This window comes from Abramis brama, assembly GCF_963993115.1.
Source record: "Abramis brama genome assembly, chromosome: 22".
Lineage (NCBI taxonomy): Eukaryota > Metazoa > Chordata > Actinopteri > Cypriniformes > Leuciscidae > Abramis > Abramis brama.
This window is the reverse complement of record NC_139984.1, coordinates 9138765-9155785: the sequence shown is the minus strand read 5'-3', so window position 1 is coordinate 9155785 and position 17021 is coordinate 9138765. Positions and strand designations below refer to the sequence as shown.

At 37.2% G+C, this 17021-nt stretch overlaps 2 protein-coding genes across 2 annotated transcripts; one reads left to right on the top strand and one right to left on the bottom strand.

Moving 5' to 3' along the window:
• The first annotated feature begins 168 nt into the window (after nt 1-168).
• Nucleotides 169-6758, top strand: pnpla1 (patatin-like phospholipase domain containing 1). The gene is made up of 9 exons (XM_084097931.1): nt 169-733; nt 904-1136; nt 1748-1813; nt 1936-2145; nt 2584-2644; nt 2967-3197; nt 3278-3410; nt 5950-6072; nt 6162-6758. Exons 1-9 carry the CDS (start codon nt 529-531, stop codon nt 6472-6474), a joined length of 1575 nt encoding a protein of 524 aa, XP_083954057.1. The 5' UTR covers nt 169-528; the 3' UTR covers nt 6475-6758.
• Nucleotides 6759-9150: 2392 nt separating this feature from the next.
• LOC311072737 (uncharacterized protein) lies at nt 9151-16158 on the bottom strand. Its single transcript, XM_084097932.1, has 6 exons — nt 16031-16158; nt 14640-15234; nt 11518-11658; nt 11282-11346; nt 10791-11057; nt 9151-9645 (listed from the first exon to the last, which is right to left on the bottom strand). The coding sequence occupies exons 2-6, from the start codon at nt 15208-15210 to the stop codon at nt 9601-9603; spliced, it is 1089 nt and encodes a 362-aa protein (XP_083954058.1). The 5' UTR covers nt 15211-15234; nt 16031-16158; the 3' UTR covers nt 9151-9600.
• Nucleotides 16159-17021: the final 863 nt, after the last annotated feature.

Here is a 17021-nt window from a genome sequence, read left to right as displayed (position 1 = left end):
TTGCTCACGGCAAATCAACTGACTGTGTGAACAGTAGGTGCATTTAAAATAATGGTCTCTACATAAGTTTTGGAAGAGGAAGAAGACAACTTTTTGTTTCAACTTTACTGATTCAGTTCATGGATCCATACTCCCTCTTGATAGATGTGCTTGCAATGCATGCCATGGTTTAGCTCTTCTCTACGGTAATCTCCACGCTCATTTAAAGACGTTTACTAAATGTCAAGTAATTCGTATTGCTCCAAAGATGACAATAATATACATTTACCTCTGATGCCCTCTGAAGGTTGTGTGCAGACACATATAAAAGGCCTAATTCAGACACCATTACGTGAGGAATTGATTTGAGATCATTCCTGGTATCCTAGAGGGGAAGGAGGGACTTTGTGGGCTTTCTTACATTTTTTTGTTGTTAACAACACCGTGACCGTCTGATTTTATCTTGTTGCTCTGATGGTCCTCATCTTAAGTTAGAGTCAGAGCACTGAAGAGCTGATACCATCCGACCACGAGGAGATATTTCCAGTCATGTCATCACCGTTTTGCGTTCTGTCTAAAAATGAGAACCTCTCCGTGTCTTTCTGTGGTTCTGGCTTTCTAGCAACTTACCAACTCGGTGCTGCTCAGAGTCTTCTGGACAACGCGGCCTGGATCCTGCAAGGAGCACCAAGAGTCTATGGCGCGTCTGCTGGTTCTCTCGTGGCCGCAGCGGTCGCCTGTGGGTCCAATCTAGGTAATCTGAGATCTTTCTATTCATATTCACCTTCATTTATCGACTATGGGACTAGTGTTGAAAAAAAAAAAAAGACCAGGTTGGTCCAGGGATTATTGTGCTGTAAGTCACTTCAGGACTTAAAGAACTGTTCAAATGAGTCAGTAGTCATTAAATCCACCTTCTCACAGGACGTGTGCGAGACCAGCTCTTGGAATTTGCGAGATTTGCCAAACAACAGCCGCTCGGTGTTCTCAGTCCCAAGGTGGATATTTTCAGGTCGCTGGAGGTCACACTGCAGCGCTGTCTGCCTGATAATGCCCACACTCTGGCCACCGGACGGCTGCATGTTTCCATGACTCGCATGTCTGATGGGAAAAATGTTCTAGTTTCGGAATTTCACTCCAAAGATGACCTTATCAAAGTAAGCATAATTTTTGCCATATCATTTAAAAATGTGTATGTATAAAAATATTCAATTTACAATAGTGTGTCATGTTACAGCTAAATTACAGCTATTAATTTGTATTGATTTGTACTATATGATTTGTTCAAATTTGTAGGAAAAAAGTCCTAAAAACCTAAACTTTGGTGAGGTAAAAGCAAATATGAAAATTATACTATACAAGCTCATACAAATTTACCACCAATTCGCCTCGCTCCGATACTCCTACATCGGAACTCGCGTACGGCCGTTACAGAAGCCAGTGATTATAGTTTATTAAGTTATAAATATGGATATTTTCTTACAAAAGTGCATGGCTTCGCTTCAGAAGGCCTTTATTAACTCTCTGAAGTAGTGTGGATTACTTTTATGATGGAGGGATGCACTTTTTTGGGCTTCAAAATCTCAGGCGCTCACTCCCATTTTAAAGCTTGGAAGAGCCAGGTTATTTTTTAATAAAACTCTGATTGTGTTTGGCTAAAAGAAGAAAGTCATATACACCTTGGATTGAGGGTAAGTAAATTGTGAGATGATTTTTCATTTTTTGTGTGAACTAACCCTTTAAGTGGTCTCTTTCCGTCCTCTACAAGGCTCTTTTGTGCAGTTGTTTTGTTCCTGTATACTCTGGCGTGATCCCACCACAGTATAAAGGCGAGGTGAGTACAAGTGTTTGTACTGTATGTCCTCTGTAACAACATGCCTAAGAACTACAGAAATACTCTAAACCGACATGCAGCTTAAAACAAGCTATAAATATAACACCTCTATACTTTCCCAGCACTATATGGATGGAGGTTTCACAAACATCCAGCCCTTAGAGGATTCCTCTCCCACCCTCACCATCTCCCCGTTTGCTGGAAACATGGACATCTGTCCCTCTGATACCTCCACCATCCTCTGTGACGCCATCATCCAGAAGCTCTTCTTCCAGTGCTCCCTTACCAACTTCCTCAGACTGGTAGATGCCATGTTCCCTCGGGACTGGAGGGTGAGTTCTGTAAATGTCCCAACACAAGTACCTATTTGCTCTAATGCTGCCTTCTCGTGCTATCGGAGATTTCCAACTTCCCACTTCTGATTACGTTATGATTACGAGCTTGTCACATTCAAGTGCTTTGTTGTCGGAAAGAACAGGAATTATGTAGGACACCAAGTTTATTCTTGCCTATTAATTGGGAAAATCTTATTAAAGCCAAAATGATATTTAGCGTCCCATTATTATTATTATTTTTTTGGGAGTAAACAACCCTGATGATCACTGTCCACTTGGATGGAATCCAGCAGCTTGAACATTCTGTAACTTTTATGGTCTTTATTAAATAAATAAATAAATGGTAATATGGGTTTCAAATGACACAATGGTGAATAAGTGATGACATAATTTTTATCAACACTTCCTTTAACTTAATTAATTGTTAACTGACAGATTTTGAAGAAGGCTTTCTACAGTGGCTACCAAGATACCGTATACTTTCTGCAGCAGAGCAGTGAGTTTTACAGTAAATTTTATTTATTTTTTTTAAATGATTTTTTCAGATGTTCATGTTGAAGTATTCATAAGTATATATGCAAAGTGAACAATTACTTTTGGTAAGACAGCGATACATCCAATGTCAATGTATGCACAGCTTTTAAAACATAAACCCTTTCACATATACAATTTTAGCGATACTTGTAAATCTTTTGAAAATACTAATCAGAAATATTGGAAACTTTGTGATTTTAATATTTAGACAACAATCTTAAAAAGCTGAATCAACTCTGAATCACGTCAACTGTCATTCATAACTGTCTCACACACCTCGACAGATGCTTTGCCGTTGAACCCTGAACGGAGAAAGGAGTCAGATGCATCTGATGATTCCCTGAGCTCAGATCACTGGATGCTAACACAGACTGATGGTGTTGAGGAAGAGGATTCACAGCAGAACTCACTGGAACAACCCGAAGAGAAGACCATCAATGGGGTTTGTTCATCCGTCAGTCCGTCCCGTCAAGAGCGGACAGAACATAAGAACTCGCCAGTAAAGGTTCAGGAAGGTACTGTAGGGTCCTGTTTGCATTTGTGATTATGAAGGATTCGATACATAAGTGAAACATTCTCCTATTCTCTGTTTTAGCGCTGCTGTGTAATATTGAGGGACGGCTGGAGATTCTGAGTAATCCGGATGTCTCTTTATCTCAATGGACGCTCTCATACCTGCTCTTGCTGTTTACACTGCCAATCTGGAGTGCCACAACCTTATGGGAAAGGTATAGAGGAAGGGGAAGTTATTTTGATTAAATATTATGAGGACACATTAATAAAAAAAAAAAGATGTCCAAGGATGAACCATTTATAATAAATACTGCAGGCAGACAACAAATAAACTACAGGTAAACATTTCAGCTGTGTGGACGCTAGAGCTGGGTTGACAATATCGATTTCTCTTTTATTAATCGGTCTACTATTTGATGAACCGATATCTTTTTAGTCTATGCTGCTTTCTGTTGATGGTACATTGTGATGGAAGAAATATGAGATGGGAGGAAAACTTTTGACTTCTTTGAAAGAGAATGCAAAGTTTCCCAGGGGAAGGCAAAAGCATTGAAATATATTTTTTCCTCCCATCTTATAATTTTTCCATCACCTTTAGGGGCTTCGTATTGATGCGTGAACACAAATTCACAGTTTCATGGGGGACCGCAAAACTACAGAGCCCCGGCCTAAAGGGATGTGGTGGTGGAAAAAATTTGGGATGGGAAAATGATATATTTTTGAAAAAATTTGGGATGGGAAAATGATATATTTTTTAAATTATTTTGCGTTCCCTCACAAAACTTTTGCGTTCCCCTGAGAAACTTTGTTTCCCTCGCAAAAACTGTTGTGAGCTTGTTTCAAATAGCTCCGTATGTTAACAATGAAGTGTTTCATACTGTTTGAACTTGGACTCAAATATAAAGAAATGTGGTCAGTGAGTGCTTCAAGGAGTTTAGTGAAGTTGGTAATATATTCACAGATTCGAACTTCCCGGATCAATATTCGTGAGCTAAACGTAGTTAAAACACAAATGACACCTATATTTACTATTATAGTAACGTAGACAACGAGCTACAACCCAATTTTCCTCAAAACAAGCTTTATAATATAAATTTGTCTCTTGGCAGGCGGTTGAAAGACAAGTCCGAATAAGGACTTGACATACCGTGGGAACGCAAATATCTTGGCGAGGGAACGTAAAAGTTTTGCGAGGGAACGCAAAGTTTCTCGGGGGAACGCAAACGTTTTGCGAGGGGGCGCAGAATATATATATATATATATATATATATATATATATATATATATATATTCTGATTTTTTTTTTTCCCATCCCCATTTTTTTCCACCACCATGTCCCTTTAGGGGCGCCGTACAAAACTTTTTGCGAGCGAACAACATTTCTTGGGGGAACGCAAAACATTTTGCGAGCGAACGCAACATTTCTCGGGGAAACAAAAAACATTTTTGCGAGCAAATGCAACATTTTTGCGAGCGAATGCAACATTTTTGCAAGCGAATGCAACGTTTTTGCGAGCGAATACAACATTTTTGCAATCGAACGCAACAATTTTGGGGGTAACGCAAAACATTTTGCGAGCGAATGCAACATTTCTCAGGGGAACGCAAAATACTTTGCGAGGGTAAACATATATTTTTGGGGTAAACGTAAAATTTTTTGCTCCCGTGGAACGCAAAACGTTTTCCAAGTGAACACAACAGTTCTCGGTGGAACGTTAAACAGTTTCTAAGCGAACGCAACATTTTGTTCGTGGGGAATGCAAAATATTTTCGGAGCGAAGCATTTTGCGAGAGAACGCAACATTTTTTGGGGGAACTAAAAACATTTCGCTCATGTGTAATGCAATACATTTTGCAAGTGAATGCAACAATTCTCGGCAGAACGCAAAACATTTTGCGCGCAGGAAATGCAAAACAATTCACTCCCGGGAAACGCAAAACATTTTGCAAGCGTACACAAAGTTTCTGGGGAGAAAACAAATATATTGCGAGTGAATGCAACAATTCATTTTTTCCCCTTAATGTGCCATTAGGGGCTCTGTAGATATGTGACAGTCTCAACTTTTAAATTCTGCCAATTTTATTTTAATTTCAATTAAAATTCAAACAATAAATACCGCTTAGGCAATCTTTATTGTGGCGTGACAGAACACTGCTTCAGTTCAAGCAGCAGTAATTCAATCATCTCTTCCTTTTTGTTACTAGTTACAGCACAAAATATACATGAAAGAACATCAAGGTATGTTGAAAAAAAACTGTATCTTACCGAAATGCATCATCAAGATAAAACAGCTTCTAAACAGTCACGCAATGCTGCATTTACCTCAGGAGAACCGTTTAATGTCCAGCTCCTAGCAGCTTAAAGAGAAAACCCTCTAGGATTTTGCTAAATAGATGGACTAAATTGTATATTAGTTTTATTTTTACTTAACATGTTGTCTTCATTATGCATGTTTGAATGAATCTGTCATGGAAATTATTACAGCCACCGTCCGAATGGTTATATTTCAACAACAAATTAGATTTGAAACATAAGACATGTTTTACAACTGTTTTTTTTTAACTGTGTTGATTATTAAATAGATTCATATTTTCAGCGAATAAAATTAATTTCAGTGCATCTGTTATTTTCATTAAATGCATAAAATCAACATCATTTATTTTAAAATTCCACCTAAAGGTTTCTGAATTTAAAAGGCATTATTTAGAGGCTGCTCATAAGCACTCATGTTGTTTGGATATGTTGTTTCACAGGTCTCAGAAATGGATCACTAAAGCTACGACTGTGGCATACTGGCTCTGGCATGGCGTCAAGATATTCATGATCTTTGTACTCAAAATTGTGTTGTCCACTATGAGGAAAGTCCTTGGAGACATGTAAGTACACAACAACAAAAAATCATTGTCTGCTGTTACAGTTATTGTTAATACTACCACTGAGGAATTGTCTTCTGTCTTTTGCAAAGGATGCTGAGTCTGATCAGTTTCATGTCTGCACAAGTTCACGATGAGCACCGCAGGCCCAGAGAGTTTGCTGAGAGACACATGGCCTCCTCTAATCTGAATGGCCACGTCTCATCTCTTCTCCCAGCGAGCCCTTCTGTGGCACAGGCCCTGCCAAACATCTACACGCTCCTGTTTTCACTAGAAACAGAGAGCAAGTGGAGAAGACGTAAGATAGAGGTGCAACAGACATTACAACAACATGTGGCTGATGTGAAAAGAAATGAAAATAATGCAAGCAATGCAGGATGCTTAGCGTTACTTAACACAGAGTGAAGTTGATGTATCGTTCTGTGCGGTTTCATTTTTTTTTTATATACTAACATGGGACTAGCATTGGGACAATGCTCTAGATGTTTTAGTGTCTTTTTCTTTTTAAAAATCTAATAAAAATGTATGGTAACACTTTACAATAAGGTTCCATATGTTGACTTTAGTTATTGGTAACACTTTATTTTACAGTGTCATTGTTACACGTTACATGCAGTTAATAAAGCAATTACTATAAATTGTGCATAATTACATGCAACTAACCCTAAACCAAACCCTAACTCTATAGTAAGCACATGTTGTTAATTATTATTAGGCCTACTACTTAAATGTATAATTACACTGTAACCCAGACACGTTAAAATAAAGGGTTACACTTTATTGTAAGGTGTCCTTGTTACAGTGTAACTATACATTTAAGTACCAAGTAATATTAATTAACAGCATGTACTTACTATATAATTAGGGCAAGGGTTAAGGTTTGGATTAAGGTTAGTTGCATGTAATTATGCATAATTTACTGTTAATACTACAGTAAGTACATGTAACATGTATAAAAAGCACACTGTAAAATAAAGTGTTACTAAATAAAGTGTAACTAAACCACTTATTAATCTTGTGTTAATTTTAACATTTACTAATACATCATTAAAATCAAAAGTTGTATCTTTTAATATTATTTGATGGAACTGAGCGAACATGAACTAAAAAAAAGTTGTATTTTTATGAATTAATGTTAACTAAGATTAATAAATACTGTAACAAATACATGGCTCATTGTAGGTTAATGTTGGTTAATGCATTAACTAATGTTTAAAAGTGCTCTAAGCGATGTCACACATTTTTTTAGGCTGAAACATTTTTTGTCACATACAGCAAACATCTCCTCACTATCTGCTAGCTGCCTGTCCCCTGAACACACTGTAAAAAAACGCGGTCTCTGTAGACACCACAGGCTCCACAAACGCCAACAAAAACAAACTGGCCCAGCCTGGACCACGAAACATAACAAACAGTGTTCCAGCCAGTAACCGACAAGAATGATTCGGGGGTGGGGGTTGGGGGGTTAGTGCGCGTGCACATGAAGGGGGGTGTGGGGAGTGGAGGAGAGAGAAGCATGAAGAGGGAGGTTAGCTAGAGGAGAGATGTCCTAGACAACGACAACGACTAACGTTAGAATTATATTCTCTTGAATTTTGATATGGCCGACACACGACCAAAGAGACGACGTTCCAATGAACAAATAGCAAAGAAGAGGGAAAAGGAAAACGCGCAAAGTCCGTTTTGTTTGACAATACTTCGAATGTCATCAAGAAGTGACGTCACCCAACATCGCTTAGAGCACCTTTAACTAAAGGGACCTTGTTGTAAAGTGTTCCCTATTAAGTTGTTGCCCATTTTTATGCTCGCGTAACTCCTAAAAAACTTTTAGAAAATACATGACAACAGGTAAACACTTATAAGAAGATAATACTTATAAGACATTATTGAAATAATTAATTTTTTGGCATTTACATTGACCAAATTTGATAATATTACCATTTTATTCTTATTTTTAATTTTTTTGACAGCACTAGTTTTTAACAGTAAAGTTTTGAAAATAATAGAAAATGTGTTAATCTCAGATATGCTGTCAACACATTTTAACTATTTGCTTTAGTATTATACAAATATACTAACCAATAAGTTTAATTTTGTTGTCTGTTTAATATCACACAGAAAATATACAGCTGTCTGAGCACCAAAAGGGTTGAAGACCCATGTCTTGGTAAACAATAGTTTTTATATAGTTTTATATAGCGATCATTATATGACGTGTTAAAGTATAGTTCGACCAATTATAAAATCCAATGTTAGTTTCACTTCCTGAGATACCTTCATCTGATTGATTTGCCTTTGATATCCCCTGTGTTTTCCATTCTGTAACAGTTGAGCCAAAAAATAAATATAGCGTCTGAAAGTTGCGTGTATAAATGTGTTTTTGACCAACGTTTTCCACTTCTGATGCCATTTCTAGTGAGAAATTATTAAATATTCACTCTATTTTGATGTAGATCATTAAACCGTTACGCTGCCTCAGAAGTCTGTCTGAAATCAGTTTCATGAGGCACCTTCGTGCATAAACTCTGCCCGCAAAGTCATTGCCTGTTGAGGTAAGGCAACAAGTCAGCTGCCAGTTTTCGTACGCAGCCGTGGTTAGATCACAGGACCCCGCTGACATCAAATCCCAAACTCCAGGAATTGTTCGAGATCGATTAGCAATGGTGCTCAATGCAGAATGTGTTTCTACAGGACGCACTGAAATGTCAAGGGTGGCTAATACAGTTCCAGACACCCCTGCTCTCCTGCCATTCACATCCAGAAACAAACACTGCCATTATTTCAAGGCAACCATTTACCATTTCAGCACAATGGCACAAAAGAGAGCACATCGAAGCTTGATCTCAATCATGCAGTCGGAAGAAACATCCTCTCCCACCATCAGAACAAACATCTGCTGGTCCTTCCACAGACACCACCTCCTCAGTTAAAGAGCACAACAAATTACCTTTTAAAAGCTCAACCTGATCTAGCCATATAAAAATCACATGATTTTAGATCCATATCTTACATTTTATACCCAAGCGTAATGTTGTTTAGCGTAAATATCGGTTCTGAAAAGAGGTTACACGCAGCATGAGGCCCTGATAAACTATTTTAATTTTCTTGTGGTTTAACCTAAAATGTCACAGTGCAGAATATTTCTAATACATAATACCATTCAAAAGTTTGGGCTTGGTAAGATTATATAGTATTTTTTTAAAGAAAGCTGCATTTATTTGAATGAATTTAATGATATTACAATAAATATTCCTGTCACAGTACTGCATTTTCAGTGTCACATGTTCATTCAGATCATTCAGATGATACGGCACCCAAGAAACATTTCTTATTCACAGCTTCAACATTAGGTTCAGTCCTTGTAGTTTATAAAATGGTAACAAAACTGTTCATTGTATAAAGCTTACAGTATAAACATACTACTGCATTTGGCTTGTTCACACAAGCAGCTACACATATATCACAATATTTTTTTCCCAGAGTTTACCCTATTATACCATTTGTCACTTTTGACTTCACAGTAATAAGCTGTCAGTCTGGATCACAGGTATTCTGTCCTTCCAAATCTTCAGGCACCTATCAGGAAATGAAAAACAGGAGAATGACCAAACTGCACACGTATAATAAATCAACTGAAACCATTTACAAGAAACAGGAAACAAAATAAGGAAATAACTAGAACTAAATAACTAACTTAATGACTAACTTTGATGTAAGAGATTGAATTTCAAAACTCAAAACTTCCTCCCGGACCCCAGTGGGGAAAAAAAAGATGCGTTTATTTCTATAGCTTCTGTCACAGCTATAAATGCATCGACACAAATGCATGACCAGATTTACAAATCAACCCAAATAGGGGTGGAACGGTACACAGAAGTAACGGCTCGGTTCAGACATCACGGTTCGGTACGAGTTCGGTACAATGGAGGGAAAAGCAAAACAAAAATGCAGAAGGCTTGTGCATGTCTCAGGCTGTTCCACCAAAGGAAAATAAATTACTTAAGCCTTGTATTTATTAAATAACTTTTATTAATAAAGTAAAGGCATAGAACCAGTTTATTTGTAGTGCACTGACAATAGTTTTATATAATTAGTTTATTAATTAAATTAATAAAAGGACAAAAAGACCTTGAGATATGTTTGGTAATTGTACCTGAATGAATTGAAAATGAATTTGCTACATTTCAGATTAATATATTTGTTTTCCTTAAAATTTGAATTAACAGTAACTTAAACACTTTGCATTTTGAATGATGTCCTGTATAAACAAAATGACTATGTTTTTATGTTTCCACTGTTCGATCGCGCCCGCGCCTCACACACACACACACACACACGCACACACATACAAGTAAACACTTTGCGACTTTTCGATCGTAACTTTCGATCGTGAATAGTAACTGAGTTTAGGAAGACCAAAAAAGCACATACATCCATCATAAAAGCCTTCTGAAGCAAATCGATAAATATGGATATTTTTCTTACAAAAACGCATCGCTTCACTTCAGAAGGCCCACTTTAATAGGCCTTTATTAACCCCCTGGGAGTTGTATGGATCACTTTTATGATGGATGGATGCGCTTTTTTGGGCTTCAAAAACTAAGGGTACCATTCACTCCCATTATAAAGCTTGGAAGAGCCAGGATATTTTTCAGTTTTGGGTGAACTAACCCTTTTAATGATAAAGTGCTTTTGCTATTTGCTGCCTGATCTGTTTTTACCTGTCTATGGGCCGCACACATTTGTGTGAAGGAATCCTGTAGGTATTGATTACCAAAACCCATGATTCGACCGACCGTCTGGCTGCACAGTCCAGCTACTTTAGCAGTGAAGTCCAGGGTGAAGGCGAGTTTGACCAGCTCAGGGGAAGCCTCTGTGGTCTGGGGAAGAGGACTGGGGATCTGGGATATATAGCGATCCGCCAGCTGCTGGAAGGAGCTGTACGTCAGTTTCTGGAGGAAGTCCTGGACACCCTTATTCTTGCTGATCTAGAAGGAGAAGTGTCATAATGTTGGTCAATATGACCAAATAAACCACAGAATGGTGTGACTGAGCAGTCAGAATACAATGTCCTAAAGAGCCATGTAATAAAATGTGTTAATAATTAATTGGTTTTTCGTTAAAATAGCTTCTGTATATAGTGAATAACAGTCAAATGGTGGAACATTATGTCAAAGGATAAAGGGACTGATTCTTTAAATTAAATGCTAACTTTTTGATCAATAATATCTCCATGTTGTTTCAGCAAGCTGATAATCCTCTTTGTATTGTCATCACCTGAGGAGACACAAGTGTGTACATTTACAACTTGTGATAAATTGAAACAAGCTTTGAATAAATCAATTAATAAGTAAAATCTCCCAGAGCCAGATCCCCCAGAGTATTCTGGGGAATTTATTCTGCTCTAAAACATGAATCTCCTGCTAGTCATGTTTCATAGAGAATCACCTGAAGAGCTGCTATCTCCTATACAAGCATTTGAAGGCAGTGGAGCTGAATCATCTTTCGGACTGAACTGGATCTCATTCACAATCCACTCCAATTCCTCTGAAACCCTCTCAAAGTATGTATTACTGGAGTCCGCACTCACTACAAGGAGAGGAAGGGAAACAAGAAACCATTCACATACACAAGTTTTGTTTGTTTTTTCAGATTTAGTTGATGTATATGGACCAATGAAACAGTGACATTTAAGTTTGAAGGCCTGTTCACACCAGCATAATTATTTGGCACAAAAACTCGGTACTTTGGCACAAAAATAAATAAATTGCAGACTGAAAATACAAATTAACTCCCAGACCGCTTATAGAAAAGCAGAAATGCTCCAGTTGCCAGAGTACACAAAACGATGCGCAAGTTTCCATTTCTGACACCTGCCTGTCGTGGAGAAAAAACCCAGACAGCAACATAGTGTCAGCCCAGATCTGGCCCAAATCTGGTTCATGTGGATTTCGCACGGTCCAGATGTGGGCCGGATCTGGGCCGACACTATGTTGCTGTCTGGGAAGGAAGTCAAACTTTACTTACATATTCAGATTTTTTCATCAAACAATACCAAATACAAGAGTACAGAGCCGGATCCAGATTCTTCCTCTGCTATTCAGTCAGTGTAGAGATGGGTCACTGACATATAACAAATAATACATTCAAAATGAAAAAAATATTTATATAATCTTCTTCATTTTCTTGAAATGCTGCAAACCTGCAGCTTATAAGTGTGTATTCTTACTGTTGTTGAGCAAGTCTCTGTACGAATGTCTGGCTGATGTGTGTTGAGGGTTGGTTGGCTAACAATTTTAAAGGTCATTTTAAAGTTAATTCTCTTTCGGTCCAAAGGGATGTGATGTGGATGTCAATGATCACCTGGGATTGCTTTCAGGGATAAAAAAAACGTTCTAGTGTGAAAAACCTAGGTGGATTATCCGATGGACAAATAAATGCTGACATGAAAAACAGCTTTTTTCATATTAGAAAAATATCTAAGGTGAGGTCTATCCTCTCCTTTGAGGACTTGGAGAAAGAAAGTTGTGCATGTCTTTCTTTCATCCTGTTAGAATCATGGTAATGCATTGTATTTGGGTGTGAGTCAGACCTTTTCTGTAGGGAAAACAGTTCAGAGTTCAACTCGAACCTTGGAACACAGCAAAATTCATTCAATATGCGTCTGAATATGGTTACTTGCATACTATAGAGCAGTGGTTCCCAAACCTGTCCTGAAGGACCCCCAACACTGCATGTTTTCTTTGTCTCCCTAATCAAACACACCTGATTCAACTCATCAGCTCATTAACCCATGTGATAATGAGCTGATGAGTTGAATCAGGTGTGTTTGATTAGGGAGAGAAAGAAAACGTGCAGTGTTGGGGGTCCTTCAGGACAGGTTTGGGAACCACTGCTATAGAGCATTAGCAGGCGAAAAATAGTATGCGAGCTGAGTGGTATTCATAGTACTCATGAAAGAGTAGGCAAAAAGTACCTGGATGATCTACTACTTCCGGTGAGATTCTGAAGTGTGCACTCGAGGGACACTTTACTATCCCATGAAGCCACGGGAGAGGATTTATGAATGGAGGTGAAGCGATGCCATTGATGCTGGTAAGTCACATGATAATGACAACGTGGCGAATGTAGTACATCCAGATTACATACATACATTCATACTATATAGAACATACTTTTTTTAGTGGTCAGGTTTAAAACCAAACGTAGTACCTACTAAACAGTATGTGATTTCGGATGGAAGTCAAGGAAACGAAAAGTGTTGTGCAACCACCCCTTTATTCAAATTAAAAATGTTTATTGCACTGAATTTCTGTATTGAACATATTAGTCTTAGTGTGTTAGTCTACAGACCTTGACTCCCTAAATGACACGTTATTTCACCAGAAAAAAATACATATTCTGTCATCATTTATTCAGCCTCAAGTTATTTTAAACCTGTATGAGTTTCTTTGTTCTATTAAACGCAAAGGAAGATATTTTGAAGAATGTACAGTTTCTGCTCCCCACTGACTTCCATAGTATGAAAAAAAAAAATACTATGGAAGTCAATGGGGAGCAGAAACTGATTGGTTACCAACATTCTTTAAAATATCTTCTTATAATATAGGCTAATGCCCCATCTGATTTCCCCCCCCCCCCCTCCTGTATTTCTATATGACATAGTTAAGCAATATCACACGAGCAACCATGATTTTTTTCCTGAATATCTGCACAATTACAAATGCGATATTGACTTTATACAACAGTTCAAAAAACAAGAATTTAATATTGTGTTACATTTATGACAGAATATTACCAATATTGTCTGTTTTTGCTCTATTTGGCAAATAAAATTAGTTCCAAACAAAGCCACAGATGGTGTGTGTCTCCGAGCAACATGAATGAATCAGCCATTTGAACGAATCAGTCTTTAGTTGCATATTTAAAGTATCATTTAATTAAAAAAAAATAATCTAAATACTATTTTTAAAACATAAATTTCATAGCATTATTAATGCAATTGTAATTGCAGTGTAAATACATATGAATGTAAGCAAATACAAGTAACCAAACAGTTGATGGACCCCATTGACTTTCATAGTGTTTTTTTTCTGTGGGGTCCATCAACTGTTTGGTGACTGACATTCTTCAAAATATCTTCTTCTGTGTTCAACAAAAGAAGATATTTTTTAAGAATGTCAGTAACCAAACAAAATTCATACAGGTGTGAAACAACTTGAGGGTGAGTAAATGATGACAGAAGTGAACTCTTTTTGCACATTATTACATTTTAAGTGAACTATTCCTTTCAATGTAAGAATCTGACAGGTTAAAAAGGTTAAAAGGTTAAAAAAATGCCACTGGAAATCAATTTAACGTGGCAGATACTGATTTCATTGTTATTAATGAAAACATTAATTTCTGCACAGAATTTAAAGAATATGAAAAGCTTCTGGGGTCAGCTGTCCATGACAGGCCCAAACCAGCCAAGGTACCAGCCCGAAAAACACTAAAAATACCTTCTTATTACCATTATCAATAAAATCTCAGAAAATATCACGATTTTAGGCAATATCGCACTGACTCACCATCTGAAAGCCCTTCTACGCCGTCAGGAACTGGAATGGAGTCTTCTTCTAATGACTCTCTCTGATCAACATGTTGTTTGCTGAACAAGATCTTTTTCAGAGAGTGTTTTTTCTCAGTGTGGCCGGGTGAGCTTTCATAAGAAGTGCCAGCCCTCCGTTCTGTTGTAGACTGTCCACAGTCTGTTTCTGAAACCCCTTCTCCGTTCACTTTCAGGTCAGACTTCTTCTTAGAGAAGAAGTTGAGAAAACCTCTTAAGCGCCCCTTGGCTTGGCTCTTTGGTGGTTTCAGGCCCTTACACAGCAAATCAGATTTTGATGTTGTGCACTCTGGGCACGTGTTGATCTTCAGAAGCTTCTCTGCTGACAGGCAGGGCTTGGAGGGGTCACTGCACGCCCGTCTGGCCTGGCTTCCTCGCTCATTCCTACTCACCCTCTTGAGTTGTTTCAGCTGATGTTTCTTGCATCCTTCATTCAGGCTGAGGCTCCGCTTGACGTACGTCTCTAACAGACATTTAGCACACTTCTGATCCAACATCAGCAGCTGAGAGTTACGGGAAGCAGACTTGAACATGCTTGTACTTTGCAATCACAATGTCTATAATGAAACAATATAATACTGTTAGAAACAAAAAACACACACATGAACTGTATTTTCATTTATTTTATAGCATTTGATCGATCCAAAATGCACACACTTAAAAACTAACTTTTCCAGTTCCACATTCTCATATTAGCTGCTCTTTTTTTTTTTTTTTTTGGTCTTTATTTTCTTATTAAATCCCAAGATCTTCGTTGAGACTTCTATGACCTTGGTAAACATTATGATAACCAATGGTCGTGGTGAAAATGACCCACAACTGTGTGACAGGCATCATTTTTATTTATTTATTTATTCACACAATAAATATCAAAACGATTTATATTATTTCACTGTTTTTAGATTATTATCTTTTTTTAAATCTAATGAATTCATATATATATAATGAAAAATATAAATTCTTTAGTCGCCTAATTATTTGTACAAATTGAAAAAAACATTTCCACCAAAAATAGGACTATGGTAAAATACATACAGTTTACAGCGTTATGTTTAGCAAAAATATATATATTTGAGCAAATCTAGGTTAAAATGAAACCGTATCTGTTAAAACGGAAGTTAGGTCAATGCTGTGTCTCAAAACCTAGCGAGCTGCCTACTTAGATACTTTTGGGCAACATGTCCACGGTTATGATGGCTCCAAATGCTTGTCTAAGTGGGCAGCTCACTAAGTTTTGAGACACAGCCTTTAACGTTACCCCAAAAACATTTTTCATTTGTTGAGAAAGCCAGACGCGCTGTCCCATTCATTACACTTATCGCGACATCATTATTTTAAGTAAATACATCTCACCTTATTGGATGTAGACCACCTTTAGACGTAGAGATCAAATAACGGGTCAAAAGTGCTTGCATTTGCAGAAGTAACTCGACAACTTTCCTGCAAGTTAGCGGGTTCCGACGGGATCACGTGACATTCATGGCCCACCCACCTCATGAATATTATAATTAGCACCATGAATACTTTGTAGTCATTACAAAACAACAAGAAGAAGCACACTCTAGTCTACATGAAGAGTTCAGATGCAAAAGCCTCTAAGTGCCATCTGAAAATTTCTTCTAGAATGATCATTTTTATCAAGCTCGTATATTTCCTTAATAAATACTTAAATATACGAGCTTGATAAAAATGATAATTTTAGAAGAAAATTTCAAATGGCACTTAGAGGCTTTTGCATCTGAACTCTTCACATGCAGGCTACTACATATTATCATTTTAAACTCTCCACAAGATGGCGCTATTCATTCAAAGTTAATTCTATTTATGCTACTTACAGAAAAGACAAATTTCCTCTCATGTTGCTTGACAGAAATGCATCTCTGCATTTCAATGTTCGCCATTTATGTTCCTTGAGCCTCAAATGTAATAGCGTTATAGTTACATTATTTCATGCACTGTAAACATTATTGTTGGTTTAACTTAGAAAAGTTACCTGGTTGTCTTACAATTTTGAGATCATTGAAATATATATATATTTTAGTTAATACAATTAATACAATTAAGGAGATTGGTTTAATCAACAGAAAATCTAAATATTATGTTATCTAATCCACATTAATTGCATAAGATGATTTAACAAAAGAAAAAAAAGTTGTGATAAATCATGAAAATAATTTTTTACAGTGTTGCATATAGTCTTTTTGTACGTCTTCAACTAAACTGAAATAATTGTAATTATGCACTCTATGTGTTCATAAAGGCCTCTCTATTTTCTTTTTATAAACTGCCTTAGGTTAAAATATTTGGGTATTTCATTCTCTTTGAGCTTAAGAAACCCCAGCTC

What these genes read in the sequence shown, in the direction of transcription:
- pnpla1 (XM_084097931.1), top strand. Translation starts at nt 529, where the DNA reads ATGTCATCACCGTTTTGCGTTCTGTCTAAAAATGAGAACCTCTCCGTG. An exon ending in ATACTTTCTGCAGCAGAGCA is followed by an intron (nt 2,645 to 2,966) that starts GTGAGTTTTACA and finishes ACACCTCGACAG; the next exon opens with ATGCTTTGCCGTTGAACCCT. An exon ending in GCCAGTAAAGGTTCAGGAAG is followed by an intron (nt 3,198 to 3,277) that starts GTACTGTAGGGT and finishes TCTCTGTTTTAG; the next exon opens with CGCTGCTGTGTAATATTGAG.
- LOC311072737 (XM_084097932.1), bottom strand. Translation starts at nt 15,210, where the DNA reads ATGTTCAAGTCTGCTTCCCGTAACTCTCAGCTGCTGATGTTGGATCAG. An exon ending in GAGATATTATTGATCAAAAA is followed by an intron (nt 11,058 to 11,281) that starts GTTAGCATTTAA and finishes TTCTCCTTCTAG; the next exon opens with ATCAGCAAGAATAAGGGTGT. An exon ending in TGTGTGCGGCCCATAGACAG is followed by an intron (nt 9,646 to 10,790) that starts GTAAAAACAGAT and finishes ATTTCCTGATAG; the next exon opens with GTGCCTGAAGATTTGGAAGG.